Here is a 15,567-nt window from a genome sequence, read left to right on the forward strand (position 1 = left end):
CATTGGTAGATGTCCGATCAATATGTTATCGTTTTTTTTTGTACTCCCTCTGTTTCAAAATATAAGAACGTTTTTAACACTACACTAATATCAAAAACGTTCTTTATATTATGGGATGGAGGGAGTACTTTCATGTTTAGGTCAGATGGATATGTTAGTTGACTTAGAAATAACTATTTCGAAAGAAGCAAAACTGATATGTTGACTGATTCAAGATAATAATGAATAAATGGACTAAATGTCACTTATTTGCTGTACATAGATCACAACATCGTACTACGCGCATCTCCGTGGTTTCGCGAACAGTACGAGAGGGTTCTTCCTGTACACGGTCAACCCGTTCTCCTCCTCAGCGTCCACCTTGCCGAGCGGCGGGCTCCAGTCAAAGGAGAAGAGCAGGTTGGCCAGCACCAGCTCCACCACGGCCGTCGCGAAGTGCACGCCGGGGCAGCTCCTCCGCCCGATCCCGAACGGCACCAGCGCGAAGCTGTCGTGCCACGGCTTGAAGTCGCCGAGGTCCTCGCCGTGCTCATGCCGCTCGGGGACGAACTGCGCCGCGTCGGCGCCCCACGCGCCGGCGTGCGCGCCGATGGCCTTCGCGTTGACGAGCACCCGCGTCCCGGCCGGTATCTCGCAGCCGTGGACCGTGCATGCCTCGGTGGTCTCCCGGGGCACCAGGAGCGGCACCGGCGGGTGCAGCCTCATGGACTCCTTGATGACCAGCTTCAGGTAGCTGAGCCCCGGGAGATCGGGTTCCCGGACCATGCCGTTGTCGCCGACCACGCTGCGCACCTCGTGGTGCGCCTTGGCGAGGATGTCCGGGTGGTTGACCAGCTCCGTCATCGTCCATTCCACCGTCGCCGCCGACGTATCGGTCCCGGCAATGAACATGTCCTTCAAAGTTACGTAAAAGCCAAACTTTTCAACGAAATGCTTGTGTGCGTGTGCATTTGTTCTTATTGAGGTGCACGAGTACGTACCGTGAGGATGCCTTTGATCTGGTCGCGACTGCTGAACGTGCTCCGGTGAGCCGGGTCGGCATGCAGGCGGAGGAGCACGTCGACCAAGTCCTCCTCCTCGTCGGCGGAGGAGGATGCTCGCCTTTTGAGGTGACTGTCGATCACGCTCTCGTAGAACGCATCGAGCTGGTGGAAGTTCCGCTCCAGACGCCCCCGCAGGCCACGCGGCGCGTCCAGCCACCTGAGCCACGGCACGTAGTCGGCGACCCAGAAAGCACCAAGAAGCCTCTGCGTCTCCTTGAGGACAGCACTCGCCTCCGCGCCACCTTCGCCGCCGTCGTCGCCGCCGAAGGCGACACGTCGCACAATCTTGTTGCTTGCGGCGAGGAGAAGCTCGCTGAGGTCCACAGCAGCGCCGGCTCCGGACGCGTCGGCCACGGCGGCGACGAGCGCGGCGGCCTCGCCCTCCCTGGCCTCGCGGAACCCGCGCACACGCGGGGCGCCGAGGAGCTCGGACAGGCAAGCGCGGCGCGCGGCGCGCCAGAAGGCGCCTTCCGGCGGCGCGAAGGAGATGTTCTGCAGGCCGTAGGAGAACCTGGCGGCCGCGTAGAGCGCCGGGCGGCCGGACATGGCGCGGTCGTTGTGCTGGAACGCGGCGCGCGCCGCGTCGGCGGAGGAGACGACGAGCGTCGGCACGGAGCCGAGGCGGAGCAGCATGAGAGGCGCGTCGTGCTTGGCGGCGAGCGCGGCGAGGGAGTCGTGCGGGAGTGCGCCGAGCTGGTGGAGGTTGCCGATGAGGGGCAGGCCCCTCGGGCGCGGGATGGAGGGTGAGGCGGAGTGTCTCTTGCTTGGCGCGAGCAGTTGCTTGAGGAGGAGGAGGAGGGTGGCGACGACGACGACGAGGCATGCCAAGAGCTCGGGAGCTTGGAGCGACGCCATGGCAAACTGTTGTCGCAGAGTCGTGGTGGTGCGGATTGAGGCCGCCGCTGTCTAAAGCGGCTGCTTACTCCATACATACGGATAATCAAACGGAAATACTAATGCCCATACAAGTGAGCGGTTGCATCTTGCCCACACGCGTGGATCCACGTCCGTTTGTGGTTGCACGAATCTTAACATGTTTGTGGTATCACGTAAGATTGAGCTGGTGTGTGGGCATTCATCCGGTCGTCCACACGTCAGTTTCAACACACGGGAGGGCCGGTGTGTGGGCGTTTAGTAGTTCGTTCACACGTCTTTTTTCACTCACGCACAAGGGCTGGTGTGCGGGCATTGCCATCTCGCCCACACGTCCGTCTTCTCTCCCACACCCAAAGCTGTCAGTTGCCATGTGTTTTGCAGTATACATGGCAACTACGCTAGTGTGCTTGTAAGCAGATGGCAACTCTATTTTTTTACCCGAACATGTCAGTTGCCATGTGTTTTGCAGGGTACACGGCAACTGCCCTAATGTGCTTGTAAGCAGATGTCAACTCTCTTTTTACCCGAAACATGTTATTTTGCCATGTCTCTTTGTAGCGCTACACAACAACTGCCTAGTGTTAGTAGGTGGCAACGCATAAGGTTTTCAAATCATGGCAACTGTAGTAAATCAGACCATACATGACAACTGCCTAGTGTTAGTAGGAGGCAACCCCTAAAGTTTTCAAACCATGGCAACTATAGTAAACCAGACCATACATGGCAACAGCTGCAGTTGTCCAAAATGGCGTCTGACACTTGACATGAGATGGCAACTGCAGTTGAGCAACCATGGCAACCGTAGTTGTCCGACATGGCAACTGCAGTTAAACGGACATTGAAGAGGGTCCAGACCATGGCAACTTGTGAGGACGCGTGGTGACTGTCGGGGCGTGCGAGACCAGTGAGATAGGTGGCTGAGAGAGGTCGTGTGGATGTTATCCATTTTGCCCACAAGTAGGCGTGTGAGAGGGACCGCGAGGAAAAAAAAACGTGTGAGCGCTAGTTGTTTTACCCACACGTAGGCGTGTGGGCTGGTTCTTTTAGATACCACACAAAACATGTGGCCAGATCCCTTAACGCCCACACGTGTGGGCGTTATCGGCGTCCTAATAAAAAATGCTACATCTACGTAGACCTAGTAATGTTACATAACTTGCCTTATCTAATCTCTTCGGCCCCCTGATTTCAACCGGGGTAGGGCCCCTCCCCTTATTTCGAGTAATGCTAGACCTACATGCTGGTTGTTATGTGACTTGGCAGTTTTCTAGATACATTCTTTTTTATCCATTTTGATGACAAGTATTTTCGGACGGAGAAAGTATATGACTTGTCAGTTTTTAATGGGGTGTTAGTGAGGGGGCAGGGCCCACCCTGAAAATCAGAGGGGGAGGGGGGGGGGGGGGAGACGTTTGGTTTAGGCCAAGCAAGTTTACGTAGGATACGTAGAACTCTTTCGTAGGTGTAGCAATTTTGCCTTATTTCCTCTAACCAAAACGTGCCACCAAACCAGTTAGGTGAATTACGTAGGAATCTTTATGTAGGTGTAGCATTCTGATTTGACAACTTGGTGTACTTGCCGGCCGGATGACACTTGAAAGGTACTGCTTCTGTCGGATATGGAGATTTCTCACTAACCCGATGTGTACAGATAAGTGGCTATATCAGCAGCCGGGATTACATAAAAAATTGTAATGAGGCTAAACAAAAGAAATTAGACATGTGCGCATCCACGCGTCAGCTTTGTTGACAACAACACAAACTCACCAGAAGCAACCATAGGTTGGGCCATCAAAGTCGACCCAGCAAATGCCCGTCGTTGTGGCCAAGACAATGAGAGGAAACTGTGCTGCTCTGCATTTGAAAATTTTATAGAAGCGCAGCACAGTTTCTTTACAAGTTAAGTAGTAGTAAAATGCAACAGGTTTATTCCTCGTTTTGGCATTCATGCAATGCACAGCAATGTGCAGTCTGTACACACTCACAGTTCTCGCTCTTGAAGCTGCAGAACCAACTTCTGTTCTGGCAGGCTAGGAATCTTTTTTAACCGTTTTTTGAAGCGCACACCGTAGGACAATAGTTCTACGGTAAATTTTCATTAATAGTAGTATGTTACATGAGGTAAGGAGAAAAAGAAGAAAACTACAAAGATCCTATCCAGAAAAGGGAAAACAGATTAACCAACTCCGGTTTTGGGGAACTGAATCATCAGGTTATTAGAATGTCTGAGCTAACCAAGCCTCAAACTCTGCAGAGAATTTGCTATTGATCTTAATACCTAATAACTTGAGCTCCTGTTTGAGAGTGAACGGCATTGTCGTACTTACAGAGTGCTTTACAGCCTCTCTGGCTCAGGTGTGCCCGGTGTACATATACTTATCTAAGAGAAAAACCTTGACGAACAGAGAATCTGTACTCACCAGTAATCATTGCAGGAGCACAATCCATCCTTGAAATGGTGAAACCTGTTCCTGTCTCGAACAACAATCTCCCTGTTGTACACCTTGGAGATCAACTTCGTGGCGGAGTGGCAGTCCACGCACACTCTCAGGTTCTTCGACAGCCGGATCGTTGCGCCAGGGCGCGACTTCATCAGGCCAAACGCAATGGCCAGCTTCTCGCTGTGATGCGAAACGGACACTTGCTTCTCAGATTCATCAACATCTAGCCTTGCGTCAGCTGTATTTGGGACGTACCCCGCCATCTTGATGTTTTCAATCATCTCATCCACTTTCTCATATATCTCCCTCGACTGGGGGTGTTCGCTGTCTTCAGCAAAGAACTCGAAGATCGTCCCATCCAGCTCAATGAGACTGCACCCAGGAATTTTCTTGATCCCTCTCTCGTTCATTTCCTTCCGAATCATAGCTGCCTCTTTCCATTGTCCCACTGATGCATAGGTGTTTGATAGAAGTATGTAGTTACCACTGTGACAGGGATCTAGTGGGATGATCTGCTTCAGGGCTTCTTCTCCGATTTCAACATTTTTGTGAACCGTGCAAGCAGACAGCAGTGCCCTCCAGACAACTGCATTTGGCTCAATTGGCATATTCCTGATAAACTGGTGCGCCTCATCAATCAAACCTGCCCGTCCCAACAGATCAACCATACAGCCATAGTGCTCAATCCTTGGATGGATGCCATAATCCTGGGTCATACTATCAAAATGCCGGCGACCCTCCTCAACTAAGCAGTTGTGGCTGCAAGCTAGGAGAACACCAATGAATGTGACATCTGTAGGCTCAATATTGGCCTCCCGCATGGAAGAGAAGAGCTCCAGCGCTTCTCTGCCTCTTCCGTTGCTTGCCATGCCCTTTATCAAGGCTGTCCACGTCCAAGAATTCCTCACAGGCATCGACTCAAATGCCTTGACTGCATCTTCAATGCATCCACACTTTGCATAGAAGTCCACCAGCGCAGTGCCGAGAACAACTGTAAGGGGCAAGGCCTTTCTCCTTATGTATGAATGCACCCACTTGCCCATCTCAAGTGCACCCAGGACAGCACAGGCAGAGAGCACACTGACCATGGTTACGTCATTCGGGTTCACCTCGGTAGCCTGCATCTCATTGAAAATAGTAAGTGCCTCTCGACAACGGTCGGCTTGAGTGTAGCCAGAGATCATCGCGCTCCAAGCAACCACATCCCGGGAGTGCATCCTGTCAAACAATCTGCGCGCCTTATCAAGTTCTCCACACTTGGCATACATGTCAACCAGCGCAGTTGCCAAGTTTCTGTTCCTCACCATTCCCTTCTCCTCTGCATAAACTCCAATCCGCTCGCCGAGCTTAGAATCACCTATTTTTCCGCATGCTGTGGCAACACTCACCAATGTGACTTCATCAAATGGTGCCTGAACCTCAAGCATACCCTTAAACATCTCCACTACCTCCTTCCAGTCTCCATTCTTAACGTACCCCGCTATCATCGCATTCCATGTAACCACACCCTTTTCCTCCACTGTGTTGAACAGCACCTGTGCCGCTGCGACATCCCCACAGCTCGCGTACATATGTATCAAGCTGTTCAGCACAAACTGATCGGCCATGAACCCAAGCTTGACAGCGTACGCCTGAACACTGCGCCCTGTAGCCAAGGCATACATCCTGGCGCAGGACTTTACGGTGTTAGCAATGGTGTGCTGGTCGGGGCAGACGTTGGCAGCAATGGCAGCATCGAGCATTTCGACGAACAGGTGGAGGGCATCCTCCGGGTGGCCCGCGCGGAAGAGGGCACGGATAAGGATGTTGTACGACCGCGCGGAGAGGGGCGGGTGGGGGCCTAGGCGGAGCAGGCGGATCGCGTAGGAGAGGTGGGCCGCGGTGGTGGCCGGCGACGGCAGCGCGGTAGCCTCGAGGAAGGAGTGGAAGGACTCTGGCGAAGTGGTGAGCTCACCGGACTTGAGCAGAGCCGCGTGGAGCTGAGGCACGTCGCGAAGCGCCGCTCGGCGGGGTGTATAACGCACCGGCGACGGCGACGGCGCGGCGGGGAGAGCCGCCGCCGAGACGACGGCGGCGGTGGCCATTCGAGCTCGCTTGAGCTTAACCGCTTAAGCGCACCAAGCCAATCGCTGCTTGCCTTTCTTACTTATCCAAGCAGCAACCAATCCGTGCGACTGACGCGTGGTCCCCACACATAGTGGTCCCACATGTCATACCCATTTAAACTCCAGATCCGCCTCTCTGCTCTTCCAGTCCCAGTCCCAGTAATTACCATGGCTTCTTCCTCTCCAACTCAGCTGCTCCTCGGCCTCCTCCTCGTCCTCCTAGCGTCCGCGCGCGCCGCCTCGGTCTCGCTCCCGGCGCTGCCGCTCTCGACGACGTCGCGGTGGGTGGTGGATGCGGATGGGCGGCGCGTGAAGCTGGTCTGCGCGAACTGGGCGGCGCACCTGGAGCCCGTGGCCGCGGAGGGCCTGTCCCGGCGCGGCGTGGGGGACATCGCGGCGCGCGTCGCGGCGATGGGGTTCAACTGCGTGAGGCTCACCTGGCCGACCTACCTCGCCACCAACGCCACGCTCTCGTCGCTGCCGCTGCGGTGGTCGCTGGAGCGCCTCGGCCTGCGGGAGTCCGCCGCCGGCGTACGTGTCAACAACCCAGACCTCCTGGACCTGCCCCTCATCGACGTGTTCCGGGTAGGTGGTTGCTATCACCGCTTTAAATAACCGAGGTTATTTATCCCCTGAGAAGCCAAGATTGCATTTGTTTATTCGGATTCCTGCGTTGTTCTAGTTTCGACTTGATGTCGGTATTAATCAAACCTTGTTCATTTAGCTAGTATTCAAAGTGCAAGAAGCAATGGTCAAAGCATAATATTCTGAAATGGATGCTTACATATATCTTACTACCACCAAAGAATTGGCAAGTGTTGCTAGTGTTGCGAATTGGAAGGTTAAGTTATGCCAAAATTGAACATGTCTTTAATGCAACCTACAGGTTCTTTAAAGAAACAAAAATGAAAATTCGGAATATATTTGTTGCTGCTAGAGTGCCAGGTTAGCAGTGAACTGAACTTCACAACACAGTATGTCAATTATAGACATAAAGTAAATAACTGTTCCGGGGGGATAAACAAGAGAAATTATATTATCGAAAAAAGTGTATGTCATGAATCAATTTGTCTGTAGCTAAAGCAGCTGAAATTAGCACTATTTTGAATAACTAAAACTTGCTTCAGAAGTCCAAACATTGCATATTAGAGGAATTCTGAAGGCAAATAATTCATCAGAACTCACAAGGCTCGCCAAAGAACATCAGGGTATCCTTCTTTTCTCTTTATTAAGGACACCATCTGATGCAAGATGAGGGATAAATGCCAATATAGAAATAAGTGATCATTTTTGCTATTTCAGGAAATGTCATCGCTCTTGTTTAAAATATTGTCTTCCATTTTATTCGCCACTGTTTAGGTTGAACAGAGGTATACCTACTAGTCACCAAATTGATGGTCCAATATGAGGGTGCCTTGCAAGTCACAATGCTCTAGTGAGCACAAATATTGCTTGTAGGATTTGTTTGGATGATGGGGATACATGTCACTTCAAACGAATGGATTAGGTGAGCTGGTTCTTTTTCCATACCAGCTATCTAGTTGGGCGTGAGGGTCTATCGGGGAGGTATCTAGTTAGCTGACATGGTAATATAGAACAAATGATCTAGTTACCCAACCTGTATGTTTTTCTTGTGGCACACTAGTACCAGGCTAAACATGAAGTGAAAACAATATTTTTATTTTTGTCTATCAAGGGGTAAATCAATTATGATTATGATCATCCTTCTGATATGGGTCAAACTTAATAGGAAGTGGTGTCAGCTTTGTCCAGCAACAGTATTATGGTCATACTTGATAACCAAATGACCACTCCAGGATGGTGCTGTAGCAGAACTGATGGTAATGGCTTCTTTGGAGACAAATACTTTGACCCTGAAGAATGGTTGAAGGGCCTCAGTGCAATGGCAACAATGTTTAGGGACACAGAGAATGTTGTCGGCATGAGTTTGCGTAATGAGCTTCGTGGCCCCTACCAAAATGTTAGTTTGTGGTACAGGTACGTTACTGAGCAAAGGCCCTCATGAGTCATGCTATTGAGAAGGCTTTTCTATATAACTGATGATATTGAGAACTTGTATTACATTCTTTAGGTATATGCAACAGGGTGCTGAAGCTGTGCATGCAGCAAACCCTAATGTCCTTGTTATTTTGTCGGGCCTGGATTTTGATAACAGTCTCTCCTTCTTGTCCCCAAAGCAAGTTAAGCTGTCATTTACTGGAAAGTTAGTCTTCGAACAGCATTGGTATGGTTTCTCAGATGGAACCGATTGGGAAAATTGGAACCAAAATGATGCTTGTGGAGTGGCCGTCGAGTCCATAAGGACTAAAGGACTCTTTCTTCTTCAACAAGGATGGCCGTTATTTTTCTCTGAGATTGGGTTTGACATGTCTGGCACGCATATTGCTGACAATCGTTATCTTACGTGCTTCTTGAGTGTAGCAGCTGAAATGGATCTGGATTGGGCTGTTTGGGCTCTAGAAGGGAGTTACTATATCAGGGAGGGTATTCTAGCTTACGATGAAACATATGGTTTGCTAACATGGGATTGGTATACAGCTAGAAACCCCAGCTTAATTGAAAGGATCAATTCTCTGCAATCTCCATTTCAAGGTTTGAACTTTACCTATCTCTGTATACCTAGCGACGTCGTCAGACAAAAAATTTGTGCTGTCTGTTGCACATATTTGTCAAACCGTTTGTTTGCTGAACCAACACATAAGCCTTTCATGGTTATTCATTTAGGATAATTTACCAGTATGCATTTATTGGCTTTCAAAAATGATTGTAAATTGTAACTGCTATTGATGCACTTCGATGATGATATATGTAGTAGCCAAATAGTCAAGAAAGACTAAATTTACGCAAAGTATATTGCCAACACTTTGATAGTGGGAGAATTTATTTTAAGTCAGATCATAATGGATATGCATATATACTGCAGGTCCTGGTCTACCGAGCAGTCACAAACCATACAACGTAATATTTCATCCTCTAACCGGGCTCTGCGTGTTGGTGGAATCTACGAATGTTCTTAAGCTGGGTCCATGCCATGAATCGAACGCTTGGAACTACACCTCCGCGCATGAGCTTGTGCTGAAGCACACCGGGCAATGCCTTGAAGCCAAGTCTGTGGGTGATACTGCAAAGCTTGGGACTGGCTGCAGCAAATCCTGTTCAAAGTGGCAGCTAATATCTGATTCAGGAATGCATGTTTCGTCCGAAATCACTAAGAATGGGACCAGAGTGTGCTTGGAAGCCGGTCCTGACGGCGTCATCACCACAGATCAATGCAAGTGCCTGACTGAAGATCCAAGTTGCGACCCTGAGAGTCAGTGGTTCAAAGTTATATCGAGTAGTAGAGGCATACCAGGTGAGGCCTCTGTTCTGCGGTTGCCATCTCTTGGACCCTGGCCTCCAACCTCAAGTTCATCGCGGTAGCGACTTGAACACGCATCATGCATGTATCTAGTTGAGGACAAAGTTGTTCAGGCCAATTCGACGATCGTAATCTTGTGATCTGGGAAGTTACACGCAAAATGTCTGCAAGTTCACTTACTCTAGTGTGTATAATGTGTCACCCTTTAAGCACTTTTCTTTTTCTGTCAAAACAAACCACTTGTATGTTGCTTACGTTGTTGGATTCAGAATAAAACTACAGAGAATCTAGTGCTTGTTGGCTTACCGTTGTTTGGTTGAGTATGTATGTCACTTGCTGGCCACCGAGGCAGTCTAGGGTTGGATCTGAGGTTGCAATCGTGCTCAAAGGGAGCCGTGAGGAGGAGATAGAGCTTGAAGAAAAAGGAAGGCGTTTCACAATTTTTCTTGTTATATTCCTCCAAAAAAGAAAAACTGATTACCTTTATTCAGCTGAATGACAAGGAAGCAAACTCAAACCAAACTGAATCCTAAAGAACCTAACGTTATATATTCTTTTTTCTGCCTGCATCCGTTATGTCCTCAGAACTGAATTATCTAATAGCATGACTATCCTAGCCGTCCAATCATAAATTGAAGGACGAGATTGCCTGGCATGAGGACCAGAATTTAACATTGATATTCGAGTTCATGAGGCGAAAGCTGAAAGATCTAGTAGGATGCTAGCACAGGATTGGATTACGGTTGAAACACAAAATTCACGCTGTTAATCAATTATACGACAAAGATATTATTTCTGAATTGTTTTCATGTAACAAATCTCTTGTGATGAGAAAACTGTTTCTTCGTTCGATGGAAAAGAGTCTTACAAAAAGATCCAGACCTCCATCTCAAAAAAATAAAAATAAAATCCAGGACCTGGCCATGTGTGTTTAGCATTCCCCTTAATTTCGTCCAATTTTGCACTGCTTAAAGCAGCCACGGCATGAACAGGAAGGAAACCCACTTTTCCTCTGCTTGCTCAATTACCACGTCTCGCCTTGATTTGCTCTTCCTCAGCTCACGGACGCAAATCCTCATTCCGGTTGGCGACTCTCAGTTGATCTGGTTCGAGAGGTAGGGAAACCACACGTGGTTTGCACGATCTGGCAACACTAATCCAACTAATAACACAATTCTTAGATTAAAAGCAATCCTAAAACGGCATTGCCCTCGTACTTGGATTACCGGCACCGGCGTGAGGTTTTGGACGACCTCGTCATAATCACAAAGTGAATACATTATGCATGCGGGTACGCTTCTTGATTGCTTCTTGATAAATTCATTCAGACACGATTAGTGCTGCTATTAATAATCGGCTGCGCGTAATTTGGACTTCACACCAGGTACTGCGTTCGCGAAATCATTTCTTTCCTTTTCAGAGACTCGTATTGCTTCTATTTTAAAAAATGTGATGGATTATGGATGGGCTTAGGCCCATATAAGACAATAATCCCTAGTTAATCTCTAAGGTCTATGCATGTGTACAGCAAGTGGTGGAAAGTGTGGGAAGTTTAGTACCATACTGCTGCAGTAAGAAGAGTGAGACCTCTTTATAAGGGCTGCTCCATCACTTGCTATTGGGAGCTTGAAAATAGGAGTTGTACACACGCGCTCCTCCTCCGCCGCCCGCCATGCCGCGACGCGACGCGACGTGGTTTGCCGGGCCGTCATACAATGCATCGCTAAGGAGCTGGAGCTCCTGAAGTGTGAGTTACCGGACAAGTTTGTCCGCGTTGCATTATTGCAAAACACCCTCCTGGATGGAGGAACTTTGCTACTTCTCTCAAGCATTTGAGACGTAAACTTTGCTATTTCTCTCAAGCACTTGAGACGTGAATTCTCTGTTGAGGATGTCATTGGTCACTAAGTGTTGAGCAGAACTCGAGAGCAAAGAACTCACACGTGAAAGGGGCAGAGGGTTCTTCTAGCACCTGGATGGAGGAACATTGAGCAAACAAGTGCCCAAGCAACAATGATGGGGCATCTGGGTATGGTAATTTGTTTACCATACTTTCAGTTTGTTAGTCCACCCATTGATGGGTTGACACTGGGGCCAATATGCATGTGTGTGCTGACGTGACTATGTAAAAAGGGGTTTAAGTTAGTATTTGAGTCTAACAAAGTAGTCATATCTAGGTATGGACTATTTGTTGGAAAAGGATATGATTGTGGTGGTTTGTTCCGCCTTTCCCTGGAGGATTTTTGTAATAAAGTCGTGAACCAAATTCATTCTAATGTGAACGAATGTGAGATTTGACATTCACGTCTTTGTCACATAAATTTCGGTTGTATGACGCGGGTAGCTAAGATGAATCTAATTCCGAGTTTCACTTTAATCAAAGGCTCTAAGTGCCATGCGTGTGTGCAAGCAAAGCAACCTCGTAAGCCTCACAAGCCTGCAAAGGAGAGACACCTGACACCACTAGAGCTCATACATTCAGATCTCTGTCAGATGAATGGTGTGTTGACTAAAGGTGGAAAGAAATCCTTCATGACTCTGATTGATGATTTCACTAGATTCTGTTATGTGTATTTGTTAAATACAAAGGATGATGCTCTACACTACTTTAAAATCTATAAGGCTAGAGTTGAGATCCAACTTGAGAAGAAAATAAAACGAGCCCGGTCTGATCGTGGTGGAGAGTACTTTTCTAGTGAGTTTGAGTTATTCTGTGCGGAACATGGTATTATTCATGAGAGGACGCCTCCCTATTCACCCCAGTCAAACGAGGTTGCCGAACGGAAAAACCGTACTCTAACAGATTTGGCTAACGTTATGTTAGATATATCGGGGTTATCCAAGGCATGGTGGGGGAGGCTGTATTGACATCATGTCATGTGCTGAATAAAGTTCCCATGAAGGATAATGAGACTACTCCCTATGAGCAGTGGGAAAAGAAAAGAACTACATTCTCTTACTTACGCACTTGGGGCTGTTTGGCGAAAGTCAATGTGCCGATCCCCCAAAAGCATAAGCTTGGACCAAAGACCGTGGAGTGCGTTAATTTGGGCTATGCTAAGAATAGCATTTGCTATAGATTTCCAGTAGTGAAATCTGAGGTACCTGACCAGAAGGTTGGTACAATTATAGAGTCTAAGGATGCTACATTCTTTGAGGATATTTTTCCCATGAGAGGTATGCAAAGAACTTCTAGACTGGAATTTGATGAGACTCCTGAACCTGCCATTCCGATGGAATACTATGAACACAAAAGTGATGGAAGTTTCACAGAGGATGACGAGGAAGCTCCTATTAGGAGCAAGAGACAAAGGACTGCAAAGTCTTTTGGTGATGATTTCCTCATGTATCTCGTGGATGATGACACTCCCAGTTCCATTTCAAAAGCTTATGCATCTCCGGATGCTGACTACTGGAAGGATGCGGTCTGTAGCCAGATGGATTCCATCATGGCTAACGGGACATGGGAGATCACTGATCGTCCTTATGGTTGCCAACCATTCGGATGTAACACTATAAAAAAAATACACTTCCGTGATGATACGTGTTTGTCACGGTAGGTCATGTTTTCTGTCATGCATGTACATCCATAATGATTTTATGACAGAATCAAGATAGTCATACATGTGATGTCGTAGAAGTGTTGCATGACATTACCAAAATTATCATCACGGAAGTGTCCACTTCCATGACGATAAATCGCGCGTCATAGAAGTGCTTTCGTCAAGAGTGACCGACACGTGACATCGACCATAACGGGTCGCTGTTAAGCTATCGGGTCCGGTTTTGGATCCGATAACCCATTAACAGTAACAACCCAGACCAATGAGGATTTTCCACGTGTAAAATTCTCATTGGCCAGAGGAAACACGTGCTGGCTCACCGTTGGGACAGATGTCATCCACTCATTGGACAGGAGGCGCCTATGATACGTCGACATGTGGCACGGCCCAACAGAGGCCCATCCCGGTGAAAAGGCCGGCCCAGCTAAAGGCCCACCATGTTTTTTCAGACACTAGTGGGCTGGCCGGTTAATAGCCTGCCATGTTTTGGATCAAATTGAGGCCCATACCAGATCAGGCCCGTTCATAGCCTGCCATGTTTTGGGCCAAATTACGACCTATATCGGACCAGGCCCGTTAACATGCCACTGTTCTTTTGGGCCCATTCTAAGACAGGTTTGTATTTCAGCCTGTTAAATGCCCGTTTACCAGTTCGGCCCGATAATAGTTTCGGCCTGTTAGCAGCCCTGGTGCATCTGGGACGTCGTCGTCCCGGTTTAACTTTAGGCCATTTAACGGCCCATGTAGAAACCGGGCTATTTCTTGTTCGAAGTAACTTTAGGCCTCTTAACGGCCCGTAGTCTTCATGGATAAATTTCAACCCAACTGGGCCATCGGCCTGTTAATGGCTCGTATAACAGTTGGGCCTAATTACATCCTGCGTTGAATTCGGCCTGCTTACAGCCCATCCGATAATGGCCCGTGACACTTTTAGGCCCATGGCCCGCGTAGATACCGGCCTGCTTAAAGCCCATAATTTTATTGGGCTAAACAGGCCTGAGATATATTTTGGCCTGTTAACTGCTCGTCCTATTTGGGCCAAACATGTGCCTTAGGTAGTTTTGGCCTGTATTGGCCCGTGAATTTTTCGGCTCAATGCTAGCCCAATCTATGTTTTAGCCTGTTAAAAGCCCATGGTATTCTCTGGCCCAGCTGGACAGAACTTTTCTTGGCCTGTTAAAGGCGGGAAACAACTATAGGTTTAAACCTGCTAATGGCCCAAGATGATTATAGGCCCACGTTTTGGCCCATATGAGTAACAAGCCGGCCTGAAGACCGACGACACTGAAATCCCCTGAACCTTTCGGCCTAAATTACAGCATACCGACCAAGAATAAACCTAGACTATACAACAAAGAAATTACAGCATATTGCTACGTCTTGAGCATGCGTTGGTTTTCCCTTGAAGAGGAAAGGGTGGTGCAGCAAAGTAGCATAAGTATTTCCCTCAGTTTCTGAGAACCAAGTTATCAATCCAATAGGAGACAACGCGCAAGTCACCTAGTATCTGCACAAACAATCAAGAACCTTGCAACCAATGCGATAAAGGGGTTAGCAATCCCTTCACGGCCACTCGCAAAAGTGAGATCTGATAAAGATAGTAAGATAAATATTTTTGGTATTTTTGTTGTATAGATTGGAAAGTAAAGATTGCAAAATAGTAAACGAGATGCGATGTAAATAAAGGAGATGCAATATAATAAGAAAGAGACTCGGGGGCCATAGGTTTCACTAGTGGCTTCTCTACGTTCGGTGAACAAATTACTATCGAGCAATTGATAGAAAAGCGCATAGTTATGAAGATATCTAAGGCAATGATCATGAATATATGCATCACGTCAATGTCAAGTAGACCGAAATGATTCTGCATCTACTACTATTACTCCACACATGGACCGCTATCCAGCATGCATCTAGAGTATTAAGTTCATAAGAACGGAGTAGCACATTAAGCAAGATGACATGATGTAGAGGGATAAACTCAAGCAATATGATATAAACCCATCTTTTTATCCTTGATGGCAAAAATACAATGCGTGCCTTGCTTCCCCAGCTGTCACTAGGAAAGGACACCGCAAGATTAAACCCAAAGCTAAGCACTTCTCCCATTGCAAGAAATATCAATCTAGTAGGACAACCTAAACGATAATTCGAAGAGAC

The 15,567-nt window shown here is 48.0% G+C and overlaps 3 protein-coding genes across 3 annotated transcripts; 1 reads left to right on the forward strand and 2 right to left on the reverse strand.

Annotated features, from left to right (window-relative positions):
- Positions 1 to 206: 206 nt before the first annotated feature.
- Positions 207 to 1,959, reverse strand: LOC123041542 (cytochrome P450 71A9). The gene is made up of 2 exons (XM_044464141.1): positions 981 to 1,959; positions 207 to 894 (listed from the first exon to the last, which is right to left on the reverse strand). Exons 1-2 carry the CDS (start codon positions 1,896 to 1,898, stop codon positions 277 to 279), a joined length of 1,536 nt encoding a protein of 511 aa, XP_044320076.1. The 5' UTR covers positions 1,899 to 1,959; the 3' UTR covers positions 207 to 276.
- Positions 1,960 to 3,827: 1,868 nt separating this feature from the next.
- Positions 3,828 to 6,545, reverse strand: LOC123045769 (pentatricopeptide repeat-containing protein At1g08070, chloroplastic). Its single transcript, XM_044468945.1, has one exon. It carries the CDS (start codon positions 6,442 to 6,444, stop codon positions 4,336 to 4,338), a length of 2,109 nt encoding a protein of 702 aa, XP_044324880.1. The 5' UTR covers positions 6,445 to 6,545; the 3' UTR covers positions 3,828 to 4,335.
- Positions 6,546 to 6,598: 53 nt separating this feature from the next.
- LOC123045770 (glycosyl hydrolase 5 family protein) lies at positions 6,599 to 10,134 on the forward strand. Its single transcript, XM_044468946.1, has 4 exons — positions 6,599 to 7,050; positions 8,216 to 8,463; positions 8,558 to 9,078; positions 9,410 to 10,134. The coding sequence occupies exons 1-4, from the start codon at positions 6,634 to 6,636 to the stop codon at positions 9,904 to 9,906; spliced, it is 1,683 nt and encodes a 560-aa protein (XP_044324881.1). The 5' UTR covers positions 6,599 to 6,633; the 3' UTR covers positions 9,907 to 10,134.
- The last annotated feature ends 5,433 nt before the right edge of the window (positions 10,135 to 15,567 follow it).

Source organism: Triticum aestivum, chromosome 2B, assembly GCF_018294505.1.
Source record: "Triticum aestivum cultivar Chinese Spring chromosome 2B, IWGSC CS RefSeq v2.1, whole genome shotgun sequence".
Lineage (NCBI taxonomy): Eukaryota > Viridiplantae > Streptophyta > Magnoliopsida > Poales > Poaceae > Triticum > Triticum aestivum.